At 40.2% G+C, this 11,278-nt stretch overlaps 1 protein-coding gene and 1 long non-coding RNA gene across 2 annotated transcripts; both read right to left on the reverse strand.

The window, feature by feature from the left end:
• Nucleotides 1-1,467: 1,467 nt before the first annotated feature.
• LOC129364326 (transcriptional repressor CTCF-like) lies at nt 1,468-8,399 on the reverse strand. Its single transcript, XM_055036891.1, has 13 exons — nt 8,254-8,399; nt 6,095-6,361; nt 5,828-6,010; nt 5,370-5,742; nt 5,097-5,267; nt 4,738-4,871; nt 4,528-4,648; nt 4,289-4,438; nt 4,014-4,174; nt 3,749-3,931; nt 3,519-3,666; nt 2,841-2,990; nt 1,468-2,755 (listed from the first exon to the last, which is right to left on the reverse strand). Exons 2-13 carry the CDS (start codon nt 6,338-6,340, stop codon nt 2,514-2,516), a joined length of 2,262 nt encoding a protein of 753 aa, XP_054892866.1. The 5' UTR covers nt 6,341-6,361; nt 8,254-8,399; the 3' UTR covers nt 1,468-2,513.
• Nucleotides 8,400-9,636: 1,237 nt separating this feature from the next.
• LOC129364431 (uncharacterized) lies at nt 9,637-10,254 on the reverse strand. The gene is made up of 3 exons (XR_008606439.1): nt 10,188-10,254; nt 9,955-10,014; nt 9,637-9,869 (listed from the first exon to the last, which is right to left on the reverse strand). It is a non-coding gene; the product is annotated as an uncharacterized LOC129364431 (long non-coding RNA).
• Nucleotides 10,255-11,278: the final 1,024 nt, after the last annotated feature.

The raw sequence follows: 11,278 nt of genomic DNA on the forward strand, positions 1-11,278 counted from the left end.
ATTTAATTACCTATTTGTAATTGTACACTGTTTTAAATATTAAATGGTATGGCAGCTGCTCAGTGGAAGAGTCCATCTCCCTTCTCAGTCATTGCTTTGCTGATGTCTTTCCATATTGGCATAATGTGAACTTGTAGGCTTCTGATCAGCAAACTACCAGAACAGATGCTTTTATGATGAGGGTCACACTTGTTACTGATCACTTTACCAAAGGTTTTTCATCAGCAGCACTTGGCTGCTACTTTCAGTCATATAAAACTGACTTGGGTGGATTTGTATGTTTCCTAAATATAGATTTTATTTTTAAATCATTGTGAAATTTGTGGTATTTTTCTACACTTGAAGTTTGACGTCTACTTCAGTAGAAGCCTTCAAGCATTTGTCTGGAAAACTAGTTTTGCTCAGGTTTTCATCTGGACAATAAGAACATTTTCTACAGTATTTACTAAAAATTATAAGCAAGCTTGTTTGTTCAGAAGATTATGTAACATTTGCAGCCATAGAATTTTATTTAGCGGGACAAAGCAAAATGTTCCTTTCACAAAAGTTGCAGAATGCTGCAATAATTAGTTTATAGTAAAAATATTCAGATTTCTTATCCCAGTAGAACAATCAGTTTATAAAAGCTGATGCTGCTTTTCCCCATTCTTGCAAATTAATAAAAATAACTGAAAGGTAACTTTCATTTAAATCAAATTAGAAATGTAGGCTATCTATAAAAAAAAATGTGTGTATCTGATAGTGGAAATATTTGTAATTGGCCTCAACATGCTTTGGCCATGAGACACGTCACATGGAAGAAAGTTGCACGTGACAAGTGAAAATCCACCCAGGTGTACTAGTAAAAAGCAAGTTTAAGTTTTTTTAAATACACTTTTTATGTAAAAACTAACCTTTCCAGAATTACCACTTTTTAATAAAATAGCAATTACATTATTTGAGATATTTATACAACTTGCAGGCTTCAAATGTGGAAATGGGTTAAAAAAAAACAGAATGGAAAGATGACAAGTCAGAGGAAAATAAATGACAAGGAAACAAGATGAGAGCACAAGGAAAGGAGGAGCAAGGACAAGTAGGGCAACAATGAAGAACAGAAGTTAAAGAAAAGAATGACGAAGGGCATAAGGAGGAAAGGGAAGCAGGGAGAACAAGAGACAAATAGAGGAACTGAAGTCAGATGAAGGGCAGAGGAAAGAAAAAAACAGGGACAAGAATAGAAAGGACAAGGATGAAAGGACAGAAAAATGAAGAGGATCTGATGGAGAAAAGGACAAGATTTAAACAGAATAGGGATCAACATGTGGAAATACAATAACTTTTTTCTCATTTGTTCTCTTTTATCCAGACCTGTAAAGTATTGAGTTAGTTTATTTCCAGATGTCTTTAAACCAGGTTGCAAGTCCAGCTAAAAGTCAGCCACATTTCTCCACTCGTCTGTTGTATAATAAATAAAGAAAACAAAAATCAGGCTTTCCAATTTAATAAAATATATTTGCAAGCAAAATATGTTGACATTTTTCATTTTGTTGCTTTTTCTCCCCCAGCCAGCCAATTTAACAAAATGTGTCAAGTGAATTCTTGCTGCAACTGTACTAACATATCAGCAGAGCCAAACCAGTTCCTTTAAAAATATAGATCATTACAACTGCAGAAACTTAACAATCAGTCCCATGACTACTTTTATTGGTTGTACAGTCATACATCTGTTCTCAACTGCCAGTTATTAAAAGGTCATTCAAGCTGCTATGTAGCTTTGCCAATAGTACAAAAAGAAAAACATTAACCTAATGTGGAATGACTACACATGAGAGCAAAACTATTTAGTTTTTTTTGTTGTTTTTATCTTTGCACTCATCTGTGACAATGTTTAGTACATACACATTTTCTACAGGTATTACAGTAGCAGGAAAGGAGCATGAGATAAGCAGTCTATTAAGCTTTTAAAAACTAGAATATGATTTAAGAAAAAAAGAAATTGTACTAACCACATAGGAAGAAAAAAAAAATTCAAGATACTCCATGGTTTGTAATTTGAAGTGGCCGTAATTGGAGTCAGTCGTTTGTTCGTACAATTACATTTTTAAATTTGGGCTTTAAATATTCAGGTTCTATTTACACACTCCATATCAGCCTAAAATGGCAAGAAATGTCCTACAAAAGGTTAAAAAGCTCATCCAGATATTTTTGAAGACAATTAATATGGATTAACACACTATTTTTGTAAACCAAATCACCCATAGATAAACTGCAACAAACTACAGCCACCTCAAACTAAAATGTACTAAAATTTGTTTTTGGTTTGATAAATCCTTATTAACATTTTCTCCCCCACTTGTCCCAAGTCTTTATCGACACATTATTAAAAAGTACATTTTTAAATTACAACAGTGATGTTTTCTGTGCATGGTGCAAGGTTTTGTTATCCTAAATGCCAAGAATCAAAATAAAGATTTAACCAAAGATCTGCTGGGTGTTTTTTTTTTTTTTTACGGATTCCACCTTCACATAAATCATCGGTCCATCATGCTGAGGATCATCTCGGGGGTCAGGTCTCCGTTGGGCGGGGCCTCGCTCATCTGCACCTCCGCTCCTTCTACCTGAGACAGCTCCTCCAAATGAATGGTCGACTTGACGCCGCCAACCACCACCTCCTCCATGGCGCCCTCTTCCTGCTCCGCGCCGACCTCCTTCTTTACGATGATGTCATCCACCTCTCCTGTGACCTCATCCTCCACACGGATGATGGCAGCAGCTGCAAAGAAACCCGAGTCAGAATCTGGTGCTACAGAGTAAAATGTCAGAGTGTGAACATCTTAAAAATTGAGACAGAAGCTTACGGTCAGGCTTGTTCTTCGGGGGGCGTCCGCGTTTCCTCTTCACCGGGGGTTCGACTGGTGCAGGAATTGGGACAACTGGTTCGGCTTGTTCCACTTCGATTTCATTTAGCATGTCATCTTCCTCGTCTTCTACTTCATCCAGTTCTCCTTCTACATAAAAACAGGCCTGTTCAATCCTCCCAGTTACCACAGATGGGTTCATTTTAATAAGTTAGCTGAAGAGTTACAATAACTATTTCACTGAGATTTATAGGAATATATATATATTCTCTTATAAAATGTCTGCTGTTTACAAACTAAAGTTCCTACAGTTCTAAAAATGCAAATTTAAGAGAAAATGTGTACTTAACCTTATGTTTTGTATACAATAAAAGGAGGCTTGTGACAGTTATTTAGAATATTTTGATAATTTAATAAAAGTTTAAATAAATGAGTTCTCCAACCACCAGGTCCTGGATTACTAATCAGTCATCTGTAAGAGTTTTGCAGATACTATCAAGCGGTTTTACTTTAAAAAAAACAGACAGTGCTTCAGAAAGTATTAAGATACAGAGTAAAAAGAAGTGAGCAGAAAGAGAAGCATGACATGGAGGATTGTGTATGTTGTGTTTGTAGTTGAGCTGTGAAATGTGCAGACCACAAACACATGCATAAGCTTAATCTTAAAGTTTAAAGTACCAGTGTTATCGTCGTCGTCATCATCATCGTCCCTTCTGCTTTGCATCTTCCTTTTTCTGCCACGCCGTCCCTTCTTGGGAGATGGGTCTCCGTTTTCGTCTCCACCAGCTTCACCCATGCAGTTCTCCGCATGACGCAGCATTGTGTTCTGTTGAACAGACCAAACTGTAAGCCTCTGACAGCCAACAGACAAACTACAGCGGTTACACTGAAACCTCAGCGCGTTTTACCCTGCGAGTGAAGGTCTTGCTACACTTGCTGCAGACGAAGGCAGTGGGAACAAAGTTTGGATCATGGTAACGCTTGAAGTGCATATCCAGAAGTTGCTTCTGACGGAAAGTCTTCTCACACTGGCTACAGGCAAATGGCTTCTCCCCTGTGTGTGTACGCTTGTGCATAATCATGTGACGCTCCTGCAAGACAACACACAGCATCTTACAATTGGCAGTTTTCATGTAGAGTCATAACTTCATGCAGAAGATGTTTGTTTCCTACCTGTCTACAGCAGTAATCACACTGGTCGCACTTGAAACGTTTCTCGTTCTTGTGAGTCTTCTGGTGTTGAATCAGAGCGTAGCGCTCGTGAAACACAGCATCGCAGTAACGACATTTCTTCCCCGTCTCGATAAACGAGTGCTGCTTCCGCAAGTGAACACCTACACAAAAGGCGACCAGGTTATTATTAGAGAGGAAACTCCACACAACCTAAAGTCGCTCATTCTGGAGAGAATCAGTGTCTGACTTTGTTCCTTCCTCCTGACAGGACTTACCTAGATCACTCTTGCGAGCGATCACCGTATCGCAGTGGGGGCAGTGGAACTTGGCCACATTTTCTGTGTGTTTCTGCAGAATGTGCATCTTCATGGTGCCGCTCTGTGTGAAACGGGCATGGCAGATGTAACACTCGTAGGGCTTCTCCCCTGAAACACAAAGGAAAAAAAAAATTATTATGATACACTGTGCAAAAACATGCAAACTGCTTGAAAACAACAGGCCAGGTGTGTTTTACCTGAATGTGTCCTCATGTGTCTTTTCAGCTTGTAGGTGTCTCTGCTGGCGTAGCTGCAAAGGCTGCACTGGAACGGCCGCTCCCCAGTATGAGAGCGGATGTGCCGTTTCAACTTGCTCACCTAAGAAAACAAAATTAAAGTAATTGCTTCACAGTACAAGTTAATACATTTAAAAACAAAATGCGACGCCCTTGAATAAACCGAAGTACCTCCACACTGGAGTAGTCGCACATTGAACACTTGAAGGGTTTCTCATGTGTGTGTTTGTAGCGACGATGGCGCACCAACTCTCCACTGGTCACAAACGCCATGTCACAATCTGTGCATTTGTGTGGCCGGGTGCCTAAAATGTAAAAAAATGACAAACTTCTCTGCATTAGTTTCAAATATATATATTTATACATTATATTTATGCATGTAGTCAGCAGTCAATTTGTCATTTGCTGTTTAATCCAGCTTAAACACAAGCACTTGAATTACCGCTTCAGTAATTCTGAATACTAGATGTGGTAATTGTACTTTAATTACATTAAAGTATAATTATTTTAATATCTTTGCCCTGTTTTACCTGTGTGTGTGTTCAGGTGGTTCCTCAGCAGCGTGACTGTTCTGAAGGCTCTGCCACACAGGTGACATTTGTGCGGCCGCTCGTCAGTGTGGCTCTTCATGTGTCTGTCCAGATTAGAACGTCTTGGACAGGTGTAGCTACAGAGCTCACACTGGAAAGTTTTCTTCACACCTAAGAACAGACAAAAAATAAAGTAAGTAAAACTAAAATATTGACAACAAAATTTAAGTAGGAAACCAACGCTCAGTGTAAGTGCTTAAAATGAAAACTGACCTTTTTTCTTGATCTTGGTGGGCTTTGGAGGCTTCATATTGCCGACAACCTTCTCAGCATTGACCTCTGACAGGAGCCCCTCCTGCTGTTCTTCCTCAAAGTCGTACACAGAAACATCCATGTCCCGATCTCCCTCTGCATAGCGAAGTCGGCTCTTTTTGCCCTTTTTCCCTTTGCGGACAGCAGCGATGGGCTGGTAATCTGGATCCTTTGACCATTCTGGGTCTTCTTGCTGAGGAGCAGCAGCTTCAGGTTCAACCACTTCGTCATCTTCCTCTTCCTCCTCCTGTGTTGCTTGGAGCTCATCGTGGGCTGCTTGGAGCTCTTCCTGCTCTACAGTCTCCACTTCACCATTTGCTCCCACTTTTACAACCTAAACAAGCCATTAAAGCCATCAAAGCTGTTGAATAATAATCTCAACACCACAAATTTAAACGAAGGAAGGAATCATTTCTCACCTGGAAGCCCTCAGGCAAAGGAAGAGTGTGGCAGATAACCGGTTCTGCATCCTTGTTAGCTCCTGATGCCTCAACAAAAGTGGCCTGGAGCCCCTCTACAGTTGTTGTTGTGACCGGGACCTGCACCAGCTGAAGCTGACCGAGACCCAACGCGGCACCGGCCTGCTCCTCCATATTCACCACCTGCCGAGAACAGCTCAGAGCTCCAATTAAACAACTCACAATACATCCAGTAATTTACAACCCACTTTAGTCACCGGTACACACCTGAAGTGTGATGATCTGACCCTCGTCTCCCCCGGTAACCGTCACCGTGCCGCCTCCCTCCAACACTTCTGTTTTCATCTGTAGCAGAGTGGGATCCAGCGCGTCCATAACCATCATGTTCATGTCACCGGCCACTTCTCCCTGCGCCGCTTGTATCAGAGCTTCTCCGCCCTCCGCTAGGACCTTTCCGTCAGCGGCCAGGGCAGCGGCCTGAGCCGATTCCATGGAAACGACCTCGCCCTCCATGGCAATGGGCTAACCAACGCTCTGGAAAGAAAGACTTGTAATGGTTAGGAATAAGAAAACCACTATCCAGTAGAGGTGCTGTTCAAGTCTCCCCTTTGCCAATTCAGATCCCAATGTCATAAATATATAATTTCTCGGGGAGATGCACCGATATAATGCTGGCACAGCTTTATTTCGAGGGCCAATACTGATGTTGGTATTGATATATATTGCATCCCTAATTTCTCTCCCTCCCACTTTTGACTTCATCTTAATCTTAGGTGCATTTGTTTGTGTTTTCATTAATCATAATCTAGACAGGCCTGATTCAGATGTCTGAAATTAATTGCACTCTGTACGATGAAGGGCAGTACTTGAGTTAATCAGACATCAGGATATCTAATAATAGCAGCAATGTTGCTTTGAATAACATAATTAAAAACTGGTGCATATAGGATACCAGCCATGCAAAGACACATTTACACGTTTAGTATTTGTGCATAAGGTGGGAACGTTAGCAGTTGCAGAGCAAACCTGAATTTAGCATCCAGTTCGGCTGAAACTAAGAGTTATAGGCATAAATCAGTTAACACTTCAAGTGGCACAGATATTTAAAATTGATTTGTGAGCTTGTCACTTGAGTGCTTAAAAATAAGGTGTAGAAAAATGTGTTTGCAAATTTCTTAGTAACAGCTAAAGGCTAAACAATTAAAAACAAAAGGATATAACCTTTGGACAAGAAGCACATGCATTTAGGCAAGACCAACTTTCATCAACTTTTCCAAGTGTTTATTCTACAAGAAAAAATATTGAACACAATGCAACACAATTTAACAGTAAACTATCAGGCCATTTGCAATCATTTACATTTTAAATCTATAATCGCCCTACATCTACACAACCCCAGATCAATTACCACAAGGCTTTTTGCCCTTTGATCAGGCTGAAATACTCAAAAGGACTTTCAACAAATCAATGTTGAAAACATAATAAACTCCACCAAACCAGAAAACAAGTAAAAGCATCTTCACAGTGGCTGTTTTGTTTCACCAGCTCAGAAAAAAAACAAACAAAATAAAACTTATCACTGCAAATGAACTATTCACAGATTTATCATTTAAAAAGTATTTTACTTTACGTGGGGCTCTCTTTCCCGCTGTAGTTTCAGCTGGTTGAGCATTAACACGTCTCAAAAATATAAAATAATCGAAGTAGTCTTAAGTTGGAGCGCGCAAAACCAGGAATAACGGAGGTCATGTTGGAGGGCTAGTTAAACCGGGTTATACTGAACGACATTACAGCAAGTCGGATCAAAATGTGTTCATTAGGCGCAGTTTCAAAGAAACCGCGAACACGACAGTTTAACTGAAAAAAAAAACGGCCATCGGCAGAGTCGGTTCACGTCTTCCTGCGGTGATAATGAGACACTGATGAGGTTTGACTGTTTGCCTATCACAATCAGACGATCCCCACAGCCACTCGAATATACGTTTTAAAAATCACACACAAGTTGTCCATCTTCCGTTTTGCTTTTATTTGGCCTGAAATCGTTTACAAGTTGGGTTTCGAGACGAGGACTTGGCGAAGCTTCGCCGTGTTTAAGTGGGGAAGCGCGACAACGTCTGAAAACAGGAAACAAAGGGCACGATAAGATGGACGACAGGCCTGAAAAGACTTAAATCAGAAATACCGACAAATACGTCCATCCCCACGTAAATACACAATTATCTCGTCTGGAAGCCTCAAACATAGTCGACAGATTCACCTAGTGGGGGTTTATAGAGGCATTTAGTGTATTTTGGATAACGATAGAGGGAGACAAACACCCCCCGCCAGCCGCCTGGACGGTAAGCCCTACCGTGACACCTAGAGGCCGTCGACGGCTCCTACAAAAACCTCTCCTTGTTTGGGGGCAAAATGATACTTTCACTTACTACTGGCTGGTTCTTTTCCCCGTTGTAGTCACTTCGAACCTCAGTGCCGGTGATTGCGCCTCTCAATCCTGCAGTAGACGGTGGCGTGTGCTCTGCGCCGAGCTCTTAATTTTCTCCCGCTTTGGAGGAGTAGGCCTAACACAAAATGGCGGCCCATCAGAAGCAGCGCGCATGCGCGCTCACAGCGGCCAGAGGGAGGAGAGGGGAGTGGCCCCGCCGCAGCTGTGCGTTATGGGCGCCAGATTTGAAATGAGGCGTGGGCGTGGCGACACGACCATTACAGTCAACAGGAACTGGAGGGGGGGGTGGGGAACAAAAAGCGCTCCAACATGTGCAGTTCAGTTCTGGTGTAAATAAACCTACCCCAGACAAGTACTCAAAGCTTAGTCAAAAACAGTGATTCGGATTAGAGTAGTAATAAAGTTAACCACAAGAGGGCAGTGTGAGGTTTGTAAGAAATGGGAATAATTTGAAATGTATGGAACTACGCAAGTGACAAAAGGTAAAACAAAAGCGTTTTCGTAAATTGTTTTCTGAGCACTACAGTACCAAAAACAAGTTTATGCAGGGATTGCCCATGTTGACCATGTTTTCCTTGGGAAAGAGGTTTTTAATGTCAGTTTGATTTTACATTTGCACTAATGTTTCTGATATTTATCAGAAAATAACTTTTTCTGTCATACAAACAACAGTAGTATTACATCACAACTTTCCTCTCCTCCAAGTCCCTCAATATGTGCAAACTGCAAGAGTTTAAAAAGGTAGCACTTTATGCATGGACCATGGAATATAAAAACAATGGTTTTTACAATGAACACGTCATTCATAGTGTAGCAAATGTGACCGAAGGTTAAAAATCATTGAAGGGTATCAAGCTAAAACTCTCCCAGTTATAGTTTTGCATGTTTAAAACACATTTATTTATGATCCTCTGCATTTCATGTAGTGAGCTAAAAGAAAAAAAAAAAAAACTTATCAGTGGAGCCAGAAGGTTTGAGGCGTTGTAAAAGTCCTGTAAAATATGTTGCACTGTGTTTTTAGTGCAAGCATAGAAAGATGGGATCAACACAATGTGGGAAGTGAATTAAGGCCATACGGCACATTATGTAGGATAAAAAAAAAAAAAAAAAACAGGATTCCTTAACGTCAGTTCCAGTCACACTATTTTGTTGTTTATCTGGATGTTTGGTTTGGGTGTTTTCTGAGCAAGTTATTTATTTAAAAAATAGGCTATATATAAAACATAAAACCCAATGAGGTAGCAAAATTCCAGTGATTACTTGTAAGTATATGTTATAGCTTCGGCAAGCCGAAGGGCAAGAGACGACAACCAGAATGACATTAATTATCAATATTTATTGTTGCATCCATGAGAGGATTCCCTGCTGGCTTTATCCGTTAGCTGTCAACCCATCATGGGGATCATACCAAACAGGATGTAGAAATTCAGGGAAGAGCCCCAAAACAAACAGAAACCAAAACAAACCAAATTGAAGAGTTGTTAGTCTACCTTCGCAATTACTACAAAAAGAAAAATCCTAACAGGGGGATGGGGGGACTAACAAAAATAAAAGAATAAACAAATGCTAAAAAGACAGCAGGAGGCAGTGCAAGAACTGTAAAACAAAAACACAAAAATTACTGAATGCTTATTAAATCATTTTAATCAAATCAATCTAAAACATAAAAAAAACTGCCTACCTCCATTGTATAAATCAGCACTCTCAGATGAAACCTTGGTGTAGCCGATTTGGTGCATTCCTACCAAATTAAAAACAATATAAAACATGCAATTCATTCTAATTAAAAGAGACCAATGTATATAAGCTGCCTGCAGGGTCGATCAACCACGCCCAGGCAACACCACCACCCAAACATCAACAAAGCATGAACAATGCAGTCCTGTATAAAAACACCACATTAGCGCCACTTACTTAAGAGAATCAGTTCAAAACAGATTTCCCCCAACCGACCACAGCCAGCAAACAGCATCGACCCAACACGCAGCTGGTCTGACTCACAGGAAATTGATACCTGGCCACCATCCTTCCAGCTTCCCTTTTATGGAGGCTCAGGCTGTGGCGAGTGCGACACCTAATGGTGCCACCTGTTGCATATTATATATATGTTTATTTGTGCACATGCCAGTTTATCTGTGCCAGTTTCCTTAATTTTGGGAAATTGGTGGTCAGCCTATTTTTATATGTGAAGCCAATTTGATCCACCGATCTTATATTTCAGTAAAGGTCTAAAATGTCAACCACTGTCCTTTGCTCTCCTGTGAGAAAGGTTTGACTGATAGGCCATCCCACCACATCATGTCTGCATGGTTGCAGTCAACGAAGGTTACCCCACTAATGCTTACTCAGCAACTTTCTGACTATATTTAACAACATTTCAAATAAAAAAATACAAAAATTGGTATGGCTGGGCTAAACTTGGAATTAGGAGGTCAGGCTTTTAAAAAGATTGGTAATCAGCGATTGGTCAGAAAACTGCAGATAAAAATTGACAAATGAGAATATATAAAATATAATTATTTTTTCACATTTTATAAACAATTTTGGGACCTGTGTGCACTTTAAACAGGAGAGTTTTATTTGAATTCTGTCTACTTTACTGAACTAAAAAAATATATCACTTTTTGTTTGACCAAATTATGTCCGTCAGCAAATCGTACACTACCATTTACCAAACTGATCGCGTTAATTTAATTCATGTTTATACGCATGTTGCCACCTGGGTCTCGCAGTTCTCTCTAAAACTATTTGCAAGGGAAAGGTGAACGTCTGTGCTCTGTAATGTCAGACACATTTAGAACAGAAAGAGAAACTCAGGCTTCTCTGCAGTCTGTGCCAAAGTGACCTAAAAATAAAATGATACTCATGAAACATCCTTTGTTCAAGGTTTTAAGATTCGTTCTACTTTTGCAAGCTGTCAGAAATATCAGAAGGAAAATAAGTAAAACATGAAGCTAATTTATGCAGAATGGTCTTTTTAACTGTGCACATCCCGAAGAACAATT

The sequence above is a fragment of the Poeciliopsis prolifica genome, unplaced genomic scaffold (assembly GCF_027474105.1).
Source record: "Poeciliopsis prolifica strain line A6 unplaced genomic scaffold, Auburn_PproV2 SCAFFOLD011, whole genome shotgun sequence".
Lineage (NCBI taxonomy): Eukaryota > Metazoa > Chordata > Actinopteri > Cyprinodontiformes > Poeciliidae > Poeciliopsis > Poeciliopsis prolifica.